We start from the raw sequence: 20,045 nt of genomic DNA on the forward strand, positions 1-20,045 counted from the left end.
GAAGTTAATAGCGACTCCCTAAATACGAAAGGTTTCTTACCGTGGGTTTTCGTGTTTATTAGAAAAGGGATATTGATAAACATCGGAAACCTAATCTTCAAGGGTTACAATCGTGACTTTTAGTGCGCACTTTTTCATTAATTTAAACAATAATGAGAAAATGTCATGATAAAATACTACTTGTAAGGTTTTAAATTAGAATAATTTAGACGTCTATAAAATTATTTATATCTTATTATCGCAAATATTATTTATTGTTAACTTTTATTTACGTTTTATCAATATAAATGAAAAGAAAACATAAATTATGTGAACAAGTGTATTAGTTTTTATAAAACATTTTTGCATTTTAATAATATTATTGCCGGACAATAACTTTTCGGACAATAACCGACGCGGTGGAATGTACGCCATATAATAGCGAATGTAATATGAACAGACCAAAGGACGCCATAACGTCTTAAAGAGGCTTGTACCTAGGTGGTCGACCACTGACCGGTCGGTTATATAGCTGCTTTAGATTAGCATGAGGTTGCACGCAACCCTGACGTTCAGGAAGACGATAAGAGAATAGGTAACGTTTCCTCGGCTACCTAACTTTTCAACCAGTGACCTCCTATTCTGTGCGAATAAAACTTATCTTATAATCCTGATCGTAGTTCGGATTTTTTAATTATCTGGTTATATATGTATATCAGATATTCGACTACTTAGATGTCGTAAGAATAATTAACGTGATTAACTATCAGTACACAGTTTCGCTTTCTTCTCTCTAAGCAGAAAAGAATTTCGTTTAGAAACAAGAACACAGAATTGACTGAAAAAAATTTATTTGTCTATAAAAAATACAAAGGTGTACAAAAATTTGTTGTACGATAAGTCGTTGTGCAAGTAGTAGATGTTGACTAATATCAAGGTATAAATTAAATCGTTCAAAATACTCACTCATAATGTAAAACATCTTACGTGTCAACACATACATATCAATTCATTCATAAAGGCATGAATTATGAATTAAATATACAAATTACAATAAATAATTTGCGGAAATCTTGTATCTGAAATGTTGTATAAGTTACAACAGTCGATGACGAGTCATTCTATTTTTATGCAACATTATTATTTACAAAGTAATCCTTGGTTTTATTCTACATCTAAAGAATAATCAGTGGCATAGCATGAATCACGTGTGATCTCAAAACTTATTGATTTGCTATAATTCTGTTGTTTCGATCTTTTTTCCTAAGGGATTGACGATTGTATTTTGTCCTGAGTAAATTGGTGAATTTCTGTCAAAATTATTTTGAATATTGATACTCTCCACGCTGTAATAGTAAAAAAATATATATGTAGATTAATGCTATACATTTTATACATATTAGGCGTAATGATATCGTATTGTAAATATAAAATATTTGAAATTTAAAATATAATACCGATGAGTTGAATTTTTTTCCATGATGTATGTATGAAAAAAATAGAAAAAAATTCAATTTTCGTAATCATGTTACTAATATGTTCAATTACATTGGTTATAACCAGAAATAAGTGGCAACATAATGTAAAAGTAGCTTCATACCTAGAAATAGTTGAAATTCTTGGTTCTATGTAATATGGTTTATCCTCAGATCTTTGGTTTGTATTAGCTTCATTCATCATCTCTTCGTTATTAAGCGCATTCTCATCGAGAGAATCTCTTTCAGACGTATGGCTGAACGACTCGTCGTTCTTGAACCACTCGTTTTCATAAGCGTGCATCCATATAGGATTCGATCCTTCGACGCTGTGTTTGTTAGTATTCGGGACGCGACCAGGACTTCTGATAAATTCTGAGTCTGATGCACCTTTAGAATTGATAATAAATTAAATTGATTTTATTGTAATATTGGAAACAATATTGTGATAAAAATTATTAAAAATTTCCTTGCAAAAAAATATTTAAATATCGAAAGTCTGTTTTTTTAATCAATTCTAGAACTTTTGATGGGAAAGTCAAATTTTTATCAATTATATTGAAATTCTAAAAGTAAACATTAATTTGACAGAATTTCTAACGAGTGGCAAACAATAGTCAAAGAAAGCGAAAGGAGTTGAAGAGAACGGGTAGATATAGTTATAATATTTGCATTTCAAGATACCGAATGGTGATGCGTTCGCCGCTTTCAGTTGCCTTCGAAAAGAAGCCCTTTGAGACAAACATAAAGTGACACACAAAATTAGTAGAGCTCCTAGAAACAGGGTCAACGTGAGAAGCCAGAAAGTCGTTCCAGCTTGTTCATACTGTATAATCGGTTCGGGCTTTGCTGGCTGCGTATCGAGGACGTTGAACTCCTTGAATAAATTGTCGAGTTTCTCGATGTTCCTGTCGACTAACTCGAGGACCTCGGATACCTCGAGAATCGAATTGTCCCGACGATTTACGAGGTGCAAATATAAATCCGTTTTCGTTCTATCTACGGAACCATCTTGATTTTCATGCACTTTATATTCATCAACGTTAATTATAGCGCTAGTGACGTTACCCAGAATTCTGTGAATGGAGAATTTAGATGTTAGCTGAAATATTTTTAGATCTTACTTGGAAGGGGGAATAGATGCCCTTCAACTCTTTACAAAATTTAAAGAATTTAAATTTGAAACATAATCAGAAATATTTTACTCTGTCATACTTTTGCATAAGATCTATATTACAATAGTACAATATCATATTAATAAACTATTAATTTTCTTGAAATTATCTATTTTCTAAATAATTTTTCATGCAATATTTTTTTATTTTAATGAAAATTTATCATTTTTAGTTTTATATGACACATGCAAAATATGGTACACTTACTCTCGGAAGGTCTCAATTCGACTTCTGACTTCTGGCGGATGTTGACGGAGAACAAAACGAACCCTTTGATCCTCCCGTAATAAATAGATAAAAACTCTCGCAGTATCTTGCAAGCCATATGTATCGTTAACGAGTACCTGTATTTATACAATATTCTATACAAACAACATCTTACTTAGCTTATTGTTTTATATTAAATAAGTTATAAAATTATAACAGAAAAGATCGAAAGCGCGGCGTTTGTTCATACAAGAATGTATATCAATTTTATCAAAATGATATATATTATTAAAATAAGTGTACCATGAAATCAAAGTATCCCTTCATCCCTCGTTGAGGATCAAAATTCAGACTCACTGCTCCATCGTCTTTATTTACTAGAAAAGGCTGCATTTGCATATCTTCGAAGCCTTCAGTAAGCGTCATGTGAATTTTGCCTACTTGATAATAACTGAGTATGGCATTATTGCCAGCGTCCGCATCAATTGACTATAACATACATTCACATAAATGTATTTAAATGCATTTAAAAAAATATTAAGTACTTAAAATTAAATACTAATTAATACTGCCTTTTAGAGCATAATATAACTACCTTCACATGCATAAATTGCGTGCCAAAGTCGGCTTCAGTAGTAACGCCACCCGTAAAAACATCTTTAATAAATTGCGGTGCGTTGTCATTAATGTCATCAACTTTTACGATAACTTGTAATAGAGTAGCATCAGTCTTGTCAAACGTTGTTTGATTTTCCGGCACGGTCTTGCAATCTTCCGTTGCTTTAATAAGCAATACATGTTCTTCTTGCTGTTCTCTGTCCAGCAACTTAGCAGTCTAAGCAATAAATAATATCAATTCTTCTCCAATCGTCAAGAGATGAAAAAAATACGAAAAATAAGAAAACGAAAAATAATTTAATAAGCGACTTACGCCAAGTTCGTGTTTATAAATATCCAAAATGAACAGTCCACCGTTGTTTCCGCCAACTATGAAATAACAGACTTGGGTGGGAGGATCGTCCAACTCGTCAACGTCATCATTATCAAATGTTTCTGGGAGTAACACCATCTCTGACCCTGGTGGCTGTTCCTCCGTGAAGTTAACATTAAAAACGCTCACTGAAAATTGCGGCTCAAAATCGTTGATATTCCGCACGTAAATAATTAAATCGAGATCTGAACTTAAAGGCGTCGGGGTACCCAAATCGTATGCTTCGACACGTATCTACGTCGGGAATAATTTGTCAATTTTATTTACAAAAAATTTATAAAATAATTAACAGAAAGTAAAATACAATTTAAATTTCACGATTATATGCGTTTACTTACCTCATATAATTTTTGAGTCTCTCTATCGAGCGGTAATTTTAAGGATATTATGCCGGTTTTCTCATCAATACGAAAAGTCTTCCAGTGGCCCGCAAGGTCTTGTTTTAAACGATAATGCACGTCGCCGTTTAATCCCGTATCGGCATCTTTCGCTTCAATTTGAATAATCGAACTTCCTATTGTTATGTTCTGAAATATTCGTTTTATTACGTTACATTATTAATGTCGTTTCTTGTTAGAAATACAGCATTATGCAAATTAGTCAGAAACACGAACCTCTGGAACGCGGATGGTGGTGTTGTGTTGGGGACTGATGAATAAAGGAGGATTATCGTTGTAGTCCGTGACGCAAATTTTTAAAATTCCTTTATCCTTATTGGACGGTGTTCCCAAATCGTGTGCTTCGATGTTTAATGTGTAATTTCCGAATTTTCCTCTTAATGATTGCGCAGCTTTTATCTTTGCTGTCCAATGGTCAGTTTGTTCCAATATAAATAAACCTGTTGACCAAAATTTCGAAATTAATTATATTTAATATTTGAGAAGGTACATTAATTATAGTAGAATTTCATAAATTTCATAATATATACTTAATTGCATTATGTATTGTTGATATCGAATATTATAGTTAGGTAAAAAAAAAAATGTTCAAAAATTAATTGCACACCTAATTCATTGCCGGAAGTGATTCTAATTATAACACGTCCATTCGGCGTAGTCGGGTCATCAGCATCTTTTACTTTCATAACGTAAATTAAGTCTCGTATGTCGTGAAATTCAGATATCGAGATGCAGTCTTGAGGTATATCCATTTTCGGAGCATTGTCATTCACATCAATGACTGTAACTCTAAAACAATATGCTTTGTTTTACAATGATACTGTCTAAGTGACTTATGTACAGTTTAAAATTAAATTAGAATTAAATTAGAATTATATTTATTATTAATAAGTCGAGAAATTGTATTTTGAAATTTCGTGAACATACTGGATTTGCTTAAATGCGTTTCGAGATTCTCCCGCGGTATAACCAAATTGGTAATTATCCCACGCTTCTATAACCAAAACATAACTGTGTCTGCTCTCCCAATCGAGAACGTCAGCTACTGTCAGTGATCCCGTTTCTGAGTGAATAGCAAAAGTCCCCTGTTTAAAATAACAATTATAAATTAATATATAATTATTATATTACATTGGTTTGAAAGAACAACTAAATATTACTTAAATACGCTGCAAAGTAATGGTAAATGTAGTTATAAAAAATGTTTGTGTTTGTGTATTATTATGAAACTGCAAAGTTTGTTGTCATGTTTCCTACCTGAGAAGATATTCTGTCTAAGAGATAAGTGATTTTTCCATAATCTCCACTATCAGAATCTGCCGCCCGTATTACAGCAATTTCTGTGCCAATTTTTGAATTCTCCATAACAGTCACATTACTAATGTTCGAAACAAAATACGGATTATTATCGTTTTCGTCCAAGACTTGAACGTATACTTCTGATAAACTTGATCTACAAAATTGAATACAATTTAAGTCACCTTAATATATATCAATAAAAAAATAATGTTGGAACGTTATTATCTATTTAATGTTGGTAAATTAATTAGTTATAAATTTTTATTGTTTTTAAAATTAAATATAATATAATGAGATGAAAAGGGAATTGTCCAGAGAAATTAATGCAAATCCATTTACGTAACATAATAACCTCATAATAATCTAATAATTATTAAATTGCATCATTCTTACCGAGGTGGAATTCCAGAATCTGTGGCTTTGACAGTTAAATTTAGCCACGAGTACATTTCTCTGTCGATTTTGTTAGCGACGACCATTTCTCCGGTTTCCTGATCTAAATGCACGAGGTCGATGATCTCTCTCGGGCCTTGTAAAGAATATGTAATGCTACGATTTTTATCGGCGTCATCGGCAACAATATTCACGATATTAACTCCATTTTTACTATTTTCCGTAACAGAACGTCTATAAAATGGTCTCCGGAATTTAGGATTATTATCGTTTTCATCTTCGATAATTATACTCAATGTAGCTGCAAAATTTTTGTATTATGTGCTTTAATAAAATATCTTTGCGACACAAAAGTTTCAAAAACGTTTTAAATACTTTGCAAAAAAGATTTGAAGTAAGACCTTGTCATGTACAAAAGTAAAACTAACCAGATGCAGTTTGCAAGCCTCTTACTGCGGCCAAATCCTCGACTACAAGTCCTAGTCAATTTAACTCTAGCGCTGCTAAATAGTCATATTCTTGCACTTTGATTAAAGTACCCTCCTCATTTCGTGCTTCCGATGAGTTGGGATCTACACGATAACGTAGAATCGGAGCTACATCCGGATCTTGTGCCACTATGCGATGAACGTAAGCACCGACCTAAAATCATTTGTTTATTGATAGCATTGAGAAATCAGTAGAGCATTTGATAACATACCTGAGTATTTTCTCTGATAGTGACAGTCTCAGGATCGATAAAAACCGGCGGTTTATTATTGACGTCTAGGATTGTGATATTCACAAGAACCTCGGCTGTCCGTTGAATTTCCGTACCGCTGTCAATGGCGATAACGTTCAAGTTATATCTTGTGGTTTTCGGCGACGTAAGATCCGGATCTAAGTTGGAACCCGGCGCCACTCGGATCACGCCTGTCTCGGGACTAATTACGAACTTATCTCCGGCTCCGCTCTGAATTCGGTAAACTAACTTGTTATTCGGCGAAGAGAGATCTTTGTCCCACGCTTTTACCTATGCAAATAATTCTTCATTCATCGTTTATCCGCAATAACATCTAATTATTTATTTTTTTCTTGTTTTTTACTTTTCCATATAATTAAAAAATTTGAACTTACGACGTCTTACATAACATATTTAATATTATATGATAATTACGTACTTGTACAATACTCGTGCCACCTAGCGAGTCCTCAGGAATATTTCTCTTATACAAAGTTCTTTCGAAAACCGGAGCATTATCATTAACGTCTCTCAAATAAATCATTAGAGGAACGTCAGAAGTCAAACTTGGTGTGCCCATATCTCTGGCTCTCACTATCAATCTTAATTGACGTATGATCATTTCTTTGTGTCCTTGATTGATAGGCAGAGCTTCATAATCTAGGGGACGGGTGGGTGTAACAATGCCGCGTTTCGGATCGATAGTAAAATTTCGGGAAAATTCGCTTGATACCAGAGCGTAGACTATCTCACTGTTTCGCGTCCCTGTATACATATGTAAACATGACACATCATAGATAGAGATATATTTTATTTATTTGTTAAACGTTGCCTGACCGTTCAAATCGTTATCGGATGCTTCGACGAGTAGAGGCGATTCAAAGTGATCTTCATTCTCCAACAGCACCGCTTCGTATTTATTTTGCAGAAATATAGGAGCGTTGTCATTAACATCATCAATATTAATTATCAATTGCGCAGCATTGCGATTTCCTTTTCCAAGATTATCTCGTGCTTCGACGGTGAGATAATGCCGAGCAACTAATTCTCGATCGAAACTGGATCCAGGATGTTTGACCGTTATTACGCCGGTAAGAGGATCTATCGTCAATCTACAAAATTAGATTTAATCTATAGTATGCTTTCATTATTTTATTAATAATTTATCGCTATTAGAATTTCCCTAATTATATTAGATAAAAATCTCTTCCTCTTTTCAATATAATTTTTTTATACTGATTCATAAATATAGAAATCTCTGTATATAAAATTATAGTATAATACTGTGTGTGAGTCTAAGAATTATTTTAATAATTTATTATCTTACGCATGTGCAATGCTACCGCCTAAAGTTGTGTATCGTATTCCATGCGTTCCAAAATTATCGCTATCTGCGTCTAAAGCCTGTACCCAAGCCACAGTTGTTCCCTCGACACAATTTTCTGGTATCGACACCTCGTAGATATCTTTCGTAAATTCGGGATAGTTATCATTTTGATCCTTTATAAAGACCGTAACTGGTACCGCACTATATTTCGGCGAAACCGGCGTGATTTCTTTCGCGACGAGAGTGAAGTTTACCACTATAAGAATCAAAAATACATAAGTTTTATATATACGTAAGTGATACGATACAAGACAAATATATAACGTTTATATTTTGACATTAATTTCATAATAGTTCATCTAATTATAACGAAGAAAAATGTACATCTTTACCAGATATTTTTTCAAAATCGAGTTTACTCGAATCCTTAACGCGTATTAAAAACGGTGCCTCATTGATCCCGCGAAACGGTGTTACATCAAACATTCCACCATCGCCTTCAATGAATATTCGAAATGTGCCGTTGGAACCCTGAAAAAAAATTTACTGTACTTGTTCTCAAAATTTAATAAGAAAAGATTATTTTATAAAGAAGCAGCATCTTTTAAATATTGATTTTTTCGAATGTTAAAATTTTACTTAAAAAATTTTTCTTACTATTTCCAACTTACCAGATCATGATCAAAAACTTCTGGTACAGCATCGCCAATAAAATTAACTGGCGTATTTTCCGGCGCGTTCTCATTTATTTCGGCACGGTACAGCATACTTCTAAATGTCGGCGTTTCGTCATTTACGTCGGTAAGAATAATGGTCACCTCGGTACTAACAGACGGCGGTGGAATAATTTTCGATACTTCCTTCACCGTAATTTCGAGAATAAAAGTGCCATCACTATTCTCCTCAGCCTCTCTATCCAATTGCGCTCTTGTAAACACGAGACCAGAAGTCGCATCAATATCGAACAAATATCTCGGTCCCTTCGTGATGCTATAAGTCACTTTATTGTTTATCCCCTTATCGCCATCCACAGCACGAACTGCAACAAGATTTATTATTATATTATACATTAGAGCCACAAAATTTTATATACAGAATGTCCCACAATCACACTAAAAATATCAAGGTCACAATAGTTTTTGAAAACGATTGGCGTTCAATAAAACGTTTAAATGCAAAAAAATTTGTTTTTGTTTTGAACGAAAAATATTTATATAAATATTATATATAAAAAACATTTATTATTTTTTTTAAACACTTTGTATCCTAAAAAGAACTACATTGCGTGATTTTAATAAATAAAAGAATAAGTTTAAATAATAAAAAAATAGCTCTAAAAAATATAATTATTTGACTTCATTCCTTTTTCTCGAATATACGATCACAGTTTATTCTCAATGCTTTAGCTATTTAACGCCTGGGAGTGTTTATGACTATCCTAGTTTTAAAGAACAGTAATAAAGGAACAACGGATCATAGCTTTTCGCATACTTTTCTTGCGTTATTCTTCCGCCATAACAGAGGAAAGAACGCATCACATGCGATTATTAGAGCGAAATAGCTTAGATTTGATTTGTAATTGTTGCAACGTTTGAAGACCGAAGTTGCGTACGTGTACGTGTGTATACATGTATATCGTTGCGTGCGCCTGCGTCGAAGTATGTCAAAAATTAAATTCTAAATTAATTAGCTGAAAATTGCCCATTACAACATCTTAATTAATTTCTTGTCTTAATTAAGTAACATCATCCATTATAAATGAACTTTGTTATACAATACTTATTCATTTATTTTGTTATCATGTTAAGTTATACTTAAAATTAGGTCCCATAAATTGTAGAAATAGTTTGAATTTCGTTTTATTGCGAGATAATGCTGACCTTGCAAAACGGATGTGCCAATCCTAACATTTTCGCTAATTCTTGCGACAGGCGTCATGGCTATGAATTCCGGCGGCTGGTCCTCCACATCCTGTACTTTGATCAAAATCGCTGTTGTTCCCGTATTTACCTGGAAGGGAAGAATGATTAAATATTTTATCTCGAATAATTAAGTACAAGTAAACTCTACCTACAGGAAGTTGCCTTAAAGAAATGGCTATAATGAATAACTGTACTGATGCTTATGTAGATGATTATCTTCTGGCATTGTTCACCCTTCACCGCGCATAATTTTATAGGGAAAAGTCATTGAACTATTCAATAATTATGGGTCGTACGGGTTTTTATCTATATCCGCGCATATCGCATTTTGTTAAATAGTACCCATATAAGTTTTAAAATTTTTAGAAAACACGCACCTTATTCAAGTATATACGAATTAATGTACATTAAATATATATGAATTAAATGTACATAGCAGGATAGTCGAATTATAAAAATAAAGTCGCGTCCATTTTTCCTATTATTTATGATACTTGAAAGAAATAAATAAGTTTGATAAAATTTAATAAAATATATAATGAAAAATAATAACACTTAAATAAAATACCTTTTCATTTATTGCACGATCTACAGCCAAGATCCGCAGTTGATACAGATACTTTCGTTCGTAATCTAAAGAACCCACTAAGCGTATGACGCCCTTGCCATTGACGGTCGATATACTGAAAACGTTGTTATCGCCGTCCAATTCCTGAAGGTAATACACCACTTGACCATGAGCACCCAAATCGGCGTCGGTAGCTTCCACCGTTGTTAAAATACCCGGGCGTGAATCCTCCCGAAGAGTTAACGAAGTAGGATGTGGACGGAAAATTGGTACATTGTCATTAATGTCCTCGACCAGAAGCAGCAGACTTTGCGTGATAAAATTTCCTTCCCCCAATCTTCCATCCGTCAATGTTAATACGAGTGCATATTCATCTCTTGTCTGACAAAACACAAATAATATTAAAATTAGATTAAGTTTGCTTTAAACGATTTATAATTTGTGTCAGAATTTAGGATAGAATTCTATTTATAATTTTATACGTTTAATTTTTGTCGTATAATAAGATACATATAATATTTAAAAAATTAAAATATGTACATAAAATTTATATTAAAATATATAAATATGTCAGAATTTACACATATAAAATTATAAATATTATATAATTCTATTCTAAAACATGAATAGAATTTGATAGCGAACTCTAGATTGTTTAAAGTATTAATTATTATTAAATATTAATTATTAATATATTTGAAAGATACATATAAATTACTTGAAATATTGAGATAATATATAGATGAAGATCAGAATGCAAGAGATAAAATATTAAATTTGAATAAAGTTTAATCGATATAGATTTTTTTAAAATTACAGCATCTCATGCGATGATTATTATGGTTCAAATATACGAACATTATCGACGATAGAAAGTTAATATCAACGTATTATTTTACGCGTGCACTAATGACGCTACAAATAACAGCTTTACGAAGTGGATCCTCATAAAGATGATGAGTAAATTACGTTTGTCTCCGCTGATACTTAAATTTCTCTTTAATGGTTTGTTGGACTGTAATATTGAAATTATAATCCGAAGACAAGGTAAATCGCTCGTGCAAAACAAAAATAACAGTGGGACAACATAAGAATTATTGCGGTATCTCTTCCTGTCTTATCTTTGTTTCTGTAGTTATTGTTTAATAGCTCTCTTACTTGACAATTTATGTTATTAAGACGTGCAATTGTTAAGATTTAGTTTTTATTTCTCGATTTGATGTAAAATTTTAAAAATATTTGTTTATTAATTTTCTCACAATCTTAGTAACTTAAAAATTATTTAGGATAAGATTACCTCTCTGTCCAGTAACTTATTTAAGTAAATGTTGGCTTCATTAAGACCGAAATTTTCAACTTGAATCACGTCACTACCAGGCTGTTCTCGAACACCAAATGTCAATATGTCATTATCTGGATCGATACCTTTGAGCTTGTAAATTAGGCTACCTATAAATAATATTTTCATATATTTATAAATTTTATTTACGTACAATAAAAATGAAAAATGTAATGGTCAAATGGAAGAAAATAATGAGAAGTATTTTAGTAATTGTTATCTTTTTAAAGCAATAAAGGATATTTAAAGATAAATTTTATAATTTCCTTAGATATTTAAATACACATATTTATAAGAAGAAAGAATTGAGAACGAAAGACGGGTCATAAAGAAACGCATTAATTTTCGCAAGCTTATTTGCATGTTGAAAACAAAACGGCAACGTTTATACAACGGTGCTCGAAAATCGGTGCATTAAACTAGTAATAAATTTTGTCATTCGTAATCAACCAGCACAAGTATGCATAGAAGATGCTCTCGTGTTCTTTCACTATGAATTAATCGATCTTAAATTTCCATTTGACTGTTTATTTAATAAAAAAATTAATAAAAACTGTAGCCATATATTAACGCTTGCTTGTTACACATATAAAAATTTATATTCGACTGATATCCACTCTTTAAGGAGTTTTTTTAAAATTGCAGAAATATCAATATTACATGTTAGAAAGTATTCTGATTAGGCTGTACAGCTTGCAAAATTCTTTTACACAATTAAAATACGCGCGTAAGAAAAAAGTGCGAGACGGTTGATTTAACAAGAAAATTGAAAAAATTAAAAATTTATCTTATTAAAAATTTAATAGTCATACTAAATGTAATTTTCGATTTTTTCGTTAAATCGACCGTTTTTTTTTCTCAATCTCGCACCTTTTTTGTACGTATTTTAATTGTGTAAAAGGATTTTGCAATCTGTACGGTCAATTCGGAATACTTTCTAACCTGTAATGTCGGTAATTTTATCACTAAGAGGACTACTCCTTAAGAGAATAGTGTAATCTTTTTTAAAATGATGCGTTTATTATTCTTACCAATCGGAGTCTCGGACTCTTCCTTTAATCTAAGGACAATTTCTGTTTGTCCATCTATGAGAAATCTGGGCGGATTGTTTCTAGCCGAACAATATGTTAACAAATATCCAAATATAAAGTATAATTCTATTTTAAACCGGCTTCTTTTACATGATCGCAATAACCAGGAAGACAATCTCGTTTGCTTATCCAACATCATCTTGATCGATCGATATTTATAATCGACATGTTCCTCCTTCGTAGAATCTTTCACTTCTTAGTATTCTGAAATTAATACATAAACATTAATTTATCGTAAAAATGCTGGTATAAATAATTAACAGATTATGTAAGTAAAAATATAATAAAAATATAAATATAAATATAAGCTATAAGTAAATTCTGTATAGAGTTTAATACATTCTTAAAAAAAAACGAATAATGTATTAAATAATTAAATAGGAATTATTAAATTCATTAAAAGCATTAATATATAATAATGTAGACTAAGAGCGTGATATATTATCATCGATGTAAATTGATACACATACATTTAGAAGATATCACATTGCATATTTCTAGTATTTTTAACGCGTACTTTTTATGTATAATTTATAAACTTTATGCATTTGATTTGTACACGCGTACGTAGTCTATTTACTTGCTGCATTTAGTTTGATAACCGGTATATTCACGCTGAGCGGTTGCTTTCTCCTCGGTAAAACGTCGTCTTGATGCAATGTCAAGAGTATCTCACTGCGAACGATCACAGAGATTAAACTGGAGTGAAAGCTTACCGGAAGAAACGTTTTCTCACGGCTCTTAAATTGTGCGGTACGCGATAATTAAAAGAATGCGTCTCCCGAGTAAACCCGCTAGTATTCATATTATGCAAGATATATTTCATTGCTCGATTCTTCTAGGATCTTACGAAGCGGTGATATAATATCGCATTCTTAGGAAAGAAAGTGTGTTACGATTCAAAACGAGCAACTCCGATTATTATCAATAAAAGATATGTTACCAAAAACTGTGAAAGCATTCACTGACTCGTGTTCGTATAAGAATTCTTCTTTAAGTAGATAGTTTGACACTTAAGGAACACTGAGTGAGCACACCGAACGGTGCTCTTCTTGCCAACAGAGTGTATCGGCCACGCTCTTGACTTTTAAGACTCTGCTAAATAACAGGCTAGTGCGAAGCTTCTCGATGTGCGGATACCCGTGTATTCAAATGTGTACGATGTACGTGCGCTATCTGATTTCCAACGAATAAAGACTGTAGCCACACAGGAAACGAATTCTCTTCTTATTCCGATGAGTATTGATAAGAATTGTACCGGATAACACGATTTTTATTTACGATAATGTAAACCAGGTCTTTCCGACTTGGCTCCAAGTAATTTTTACGTTTATTTTCAAAATGATTACTCTGAAACATCACATTGTGATTTCTATATATTTTTTTATTTATAGTGTACAATAAATAATAAACTAATACATATGTATATGTATAGGTATACAATTTCCTTAAAATCTCTAATATATTATTCTACGTATTTTTGCTGCAAGGATTCTTTACTGTTGAGAATTATCAAATGCAATTAATTATATATAATGATTCATCTAATCTTTTATCTACAATACTTGAATGTGTTATGTTCGAATGCATAGCATGAAGAAGATTGCGTGACTAAAATTTTCTCCGGCTTCTTTACAACTTCACCTTCGCGCATCGAGAAATTCTTCGATAAGATTGATCGATAGAACGCTTTAAATTCAGAATAATTTTATTCTCTTCGACAATCGTCGATTTTTACTTTCAACACGAGCTATTCGTACGGCAGCAGACCTCGTGAGCATTGACCGAATAGAGCAACTTGTATATCTAAAGGAAGTTTTCTCTATGCATGCTGGTTCGAATAAAGGGGCAATAAGGTCGTGTTTCCAATGGGGGGCTGTCCCGAGGTACGTGACGTCATTTCCTACACCTGCCATGCATGCTTCCGAATGATAACACCGTCCGGGATATTGACATACACCTATAATACTGTCTGTTGCCCGGCCAACCCTATACAGAATTTCCTTGCGTGACGAGCTCCCCCACACTATGAACACATGTGTAAAGGATCTTGGCGGGTGCGAACCCGCCGGTTGTCTTTGATATCGGTACGTATTTTTTTCAACGCTGTAAAATTAAGGTAGGATAATTACGAAAAAGGAGCAAGCAAGAAAGTAATAATCTTTCAAATAAATCTCGCGTAAGATTTTCACTTTTTTAATTTAAAGGTTTTAATTCTAGTTAAGAGAAAGTACATTGTCTTAAACAAATTATTAAACTTTCCGTTATTTTAATTAACGTTATTTGCGTGGATTCGACAAATTAACTTCTCGAAAAATATATGACGCAGAAATTGTTAGCCATTCGACAATTTTGCCAGCAAAAATTCGAGTTTCGGAGTTCCCTCTGTTGGTCTGCGGTTACATCTGGTGTTACGACAATAAACAGATGTTACTGTGCGAACGAAGTACATAAGCAAAATGAATTTCCTTTTCACTGTGGCACGATGAAATGTTACCCGTGGGAGTGAAATTAATGGCGTCTTATCTCATCGTACAAATAATTATGATGAGATACAATGGCGTTGTCCGATTATTTAACGAGAAGAGATATAATTTCATAACACATCATAAGAGGATACATAAGCCGAGTTTGAAGCGTGATTGCATTCTTGCGTCATGAACATTCGCGTTTAATATAATTAATATGTCGTCATAAGGAAATTTGGGTCAGTGCTAACAATTGCCGATCAGTATCCAGTGGTTAGCTTTGCTTCAACGTTCAATTTTAATTCCGTAATAAACGGAAGTCATGGCATATAAAAAAAAGATGAATCTCTCACGCAGGAAAAATATATAAATATATTTAAATATATTATAAATAATATGTTATTAAATTAAAGTGTTATTAAATTTATTGTAATTTATATCTTTTTTCATTCATTTCTTTACAAGAAATACTTCCTTAAATTAATTTTTATTTAATTTACAAAAAATTTTGCCTTTATTTATTTAGAATCTGTCAATCAAAATTTTGTAATAGAAATCTAGTAGAAATCTATACCTCATTTTCGCCCTTTCGTGTTTCATTTAGTACAGATGACGTAGTTTAAACTTCAATTTCTACTTCAACAGCGAAGAGAGAGAGAGAGAGAGAGAGAGAGAGAGAGACCTTCACTCTTTATTGAAGTTTGTTGAAAATTGATTGTAATAACAAGTATACGAAACGTCTTCCTTTAAGGATTGCAAGGCCAGTTATCAAAGAGTGGCTAACAATACCATTGATTCCACGAATTAAACTTTCAGTGGTGGTGTCAGATAAGCATTAATTGCACGTCAGATACGTGAGATTCTACACCGGCATTATCAGGATGTCGACTGTGATGGACGTACTGTCTGTCAATGTCACGTTTTAAAAGTTCCACGGAACTTTCTAAAAAATTGCGACCCGTTGCCTTTCCACGGCCAATCAAATCCGATAAAAAGGGACAATTTATTAAAATGTAAAAATGAAATAGAAATGAAGTAGAAATGAAGAGATAATCATAGGTTTTATACCAAATCTTTTAATCCTGTGAATTGATTAATTAATTTACTCATAAAATTTTATTGTCAGAAATATTAACAAGCTGTAATGTGGTAATTTAAATATATTCTGTTGCTAATTATTAAAAGATATTCAGTAGTTTCATACTCATTAATAATAAAAAATATGAAAATCTGAATGCATCGGAACAAAGGCTTAAATCATTTTTATGATTGTGAGTACAAAAAAATATTATATTAGTGTTCGAAAGTACTTTGTACTCACCAGAATTTTTAATGATGTATAATACAATGGCGGGAATAGATTTGTTTGGTATGTTTCAGTGATGAAAACAAATGTTTTTATTCACACAATTGTCTTATTGTAACTGCAGCTTTTAACACATTGTCGGTGCTAGCGTTAGCGTGATTGCGAAGCATGCAAAATGTATTCATACGTCCAACTGTGTCAGTAAACTCTATTTAGGAATCAGATCGAATTGATTAATTTATTACTGCTTTTCAATTGTTTTTTAATTTTTTTCACATTACATTGTCGCTGTAATTGGTATTTCTTTTCAGTACATTATCCATTCAATAAATTGAGTAAACGTAATTGAATAATTGCACGTAATATACATGCACACATAATGTGACAAGAATCGACGAGTTTATTATAATTTAATTATCAAATTACTGTCACTGTAATTAAAAATATAAATTCTTCTTTTTCAATCACTGTATTTAAAACATTCACTCAAGTTTATTTTCTGCCATTAATCGAAAATGAAAATTTGCACTATTTAATTTATTGAACAAAACTTTTTTTAAACTCCTTTTAAATTGTAAATAGCACTTTTGTCACTACTCCTAGGTTTAACGCAGATAAGACTAAGTCGAAGTAAAATCGAATTCTGTTCACGATCGCGAGATTAAGGTGATGACAAACGAATTTGCATAGAACCGTGTCATCGCCCGATCGGCCGTGAGCGCGGCGCTCACCTGTCCGAGTGAGCTTACGATAGTAAACTGAAGGTACGGGCGAAGCCAGCGTGGTTCCCGTCGGGAGAGCGTAGATCGTTGCCTGGCATTCGTTCTGTGGCGTGAGCACTGACCGTGCACAGAACACCACAAAACGTACGGTTGTTCCAAGTTAAATTCAGCCCGTCGTGCTCCCCGAGGCGTGCAGGAGAGGGCTTTCCCCCTTCGTCACAACCTCCGGTCACCTGTGCCACCTCACCGCCCGCAGGGGAAGATGTATTTTGTAGAGAATAGCGGGGCACCGCCTGCGGCCCGTCGATTGTTAATGGCGAAGAAACGGTAGCACGATTATTAACGCCATGGTATAATCTTCCATATCAGATATAAACGTATCGAAGTCGATAATGATATACATTTATTAAACCCTTAGAATACTTCTAACTTTATAGTGAAGAAACAAAGTTATAGTTTCGTGAAATTTAAATTTACGGAGAACAAAAGTAATTGCATGTAATATATGTGTGCAAGAATATGTAGAAATTATGTAGAAGAAAAAAGTTTTATAAAAAGTACAGAGAGAACATCAGGAAGAATAAATAAATTTTAAGTAAATCAATTTTAAGAGAGAGAGAAGAGAGAAGGAAATCAGTTTATACATTCTGAAGTTTATAATTTTACCATGTTACTGAAGAAAAATGAATTATACGTAAAAGATAAAAAATATAAAGAAGCAATTTTTATTTGTTAATAATACATAATGTGTAAATAATATTTTACTTTTGCCTAATATTATATATATTACGTATACATTAAGTCGTATAAATTCTATGAAGGTATGAAGAAACAGGTTTGTAAACTAGTTAATCTAGCATATCAGAGTTACAAAACTCTGCTTTATCCGCTAGAGATGCTATCGATACAAATATAGTATTACGAATTAAAGTTGTGTAGCAGCTATGTGTTTAAAATTCAGAAAAATTCAATGATCTACCGGGCTTAATGTCCGGATCATCGTGTACCTACTGTAAGTTAAGTTCGTTGAACCTGACTAACCGGCCAAGATAGTCACTTTCAACATCGCACCTCAGATGTCGCATGCTGTTTTCCTAAAACCTGAAATTGCAGATATACATAAGATATACGTATTCGAAAAAAACTATTAAAACTTATTAAATTAATCATTTTGGCTTTATCTTAAAGCGTCTACTTTTAGAAATCATGATTGATAATAAAAAATCTATGCATATTTTTTTTAAACATGAGGATAATTCATATAGTCTTTCATAATCAATGATAATAAAAAATTAGAAAGAAGATGCATATATTTGATTTAGGTGCAGTAAAACAGCGAAAACTGAAACTTATGTTTTATATTTAGGTATCACATTTGAAGTATTAAAATTAAAATCATTTTTTATATTTATATATATATTGACATAATTTAAAATAACAATAAAATTGGATTTGTAAATGGGGACATATAAAATAAATTTTTTAAAAACAATATTGTTTCGGAAATGTTATAATAAAAAGATATGTGAAAATAATTACCTGCAGTTTGTATTTATAGGATCAAAGAGAAACGAACATTAATTTTTCATATTAAAATGTAAGAAATAATTAATGTAGATATAAAAAAATAAATTCGTTTGTGTACAAAAATAGAAAAAATGCAAATTTTTATAGTCCAATTGTTTTTTAATGGATAATTAAGAAAGAATTAAGTTGCTGTCATATATTTATTCGAATAACATCGATAATCATTTGTCATCAAATATTTCTTCTTACATACCGATACGTTCATCATACGTTCATTTTTCAAGGTGCCTCTTGTTTCAATCGGTCATGACAATCTGTCGCCAGTGATCTCATACATGAAATCGAGCTAGTAGACCTTGAAGGCGTCTACATGCGGTAAGCCGTGCGTAAAAGTTCTACAGATAAAATTGGGACAGCGTATCATTGACGATCCTGAGAAAGGGTGTCTTCGCGTAAGTTAACGTGGCAACAAATTGAATACGAATGTAGAGTTTCACAGATTAATTAAAGTTTCTACGTGCCCGCATATCAATGCATATTAATTCGAGTATCATTACCATTACTTTCTCAACGTTTGTTTCATTTAAATTCAAGGATTTGTCTACAGAAAAAAAAGAGAATGAATTTACTATTATCTGTTCGATTTATCTCTTCCCTTTCCCGTTGATATCTTTTGCCTCATTTATACGTTTCCTTTTGTATCTTTCGATCACGTATCGATTGTAGCTGATTGCAGAAAACTCAATCACTCTTTTGGAGTTTTAACAACTGTTTGAAAACTAACTACATCGTTTTGTTCACATCAAAATCTCGATCCCATTGATGGCCGTACATCCGACTTGATTCGCGACTCGCCGAAAAGAACATTTAACTGGCGGCGCAGCGCAGCTTAACGAAAAGAAGACGTAACTGTGCTTTAGTATACGCAGCAACTTTTCTCATTCCTTTCTTCTCCCTCTTCGCTCTTATCCTTCTGGAGCGCTTACCGTTACAGTTATCGGATGCTCTTTCAAGCGACAGTCGCAGAAGATAAGCGCAAAGATAAACTATTAACGCGTAGCGCGGCTCAAAGTTCTGCTTCCCTATCATTTCTCATTCGCTTGAAAAGCGAATATCATTAATTCAACGATCGCCGCC

At 32.5% G+C, this 20,045-nt stretch overlaps 1 protein-coding gene across 1 annotated transcript in view; it reads right to left on the reverse strand.

Moving 5' to 3' along the window:
* Cad88C (cadherin 88C) overlaps positions 1-16,889 on the reverse strand; it is a 33,208-nt gene extending 16,319 nt beyond the window's left edge. The window contains 24 exon segments of the mRNA XM_018459388.1: positions 1,580-1,844; positions 2,139-2,530; positions 2,837-2,973; positions 3,140-3,325; positions 3,432-3,671; positions 3,768-4,061; positions 4,166-4,354; positions 4,442-4,665; positions 4,833-5,014; positions 5,153-5,310; positions 5,483-5,678; positions 5,918-6,218; positions 6,346-6,559; positions 6,618-6,929; positions 7,078-7,403; positions 7,476-7,750; positions 7,966-8,221; positions 8,358-8,496; positions 8,637-9,004; positions 9,846-9,975; positions 10,456-10,836; positions 11,753-11,904; positions 12,826-13,089; positions 16,675-16,889. Coding sequence (XP_018314890.1) covers positions 1,580-1,844; positions 2,139-2,530; positions 2,837-2,973; positions 3,140-3,325; positions 3,432-3,671; positions 3,768-4,061; positions 4,166-4,354; positions 4,442-4,665; positions 4,833-5,014; positions 5,153-5,310; positions 5,483-5,678; positions 5,918-6,218; positions 6,346-6,559; positions 6,618-6,929; positions 7,078-7,403; positions 7,476-7,750; positions 7,966-8,221; positions 8,358-8,496; positions 8,637-9,004; positions 9,846-9,975; positions 10,456-10,836; positions 11,753-11,904; positions 12,826-13,024 — 5,516 coding nt within the window. The 5' untranslated portion in view covers positions 13,025-13,089; positions 16,675-16,889.
* Between the last annotated feature and the right edge of the window lie 3,156 nt (positions 16,890-20,045).

This window comes from Mycetomoellerius zeteki, unplaced genomic scaffold (assembly GCF_001594055.1).
Source record: "Mycetomoellerius zeteki isolate Tzet28-1 unplaced genomic scaffold, Tzet1.0 scaffold821, whole genome shotgun sequence".
Lineage (NCBI taxonomy): Eukaryota > Metazoa > Arthropoda > Insecta > Hymenoptera > Formicidae > Mycetomoellerius > Mycetomoellerius zeteki.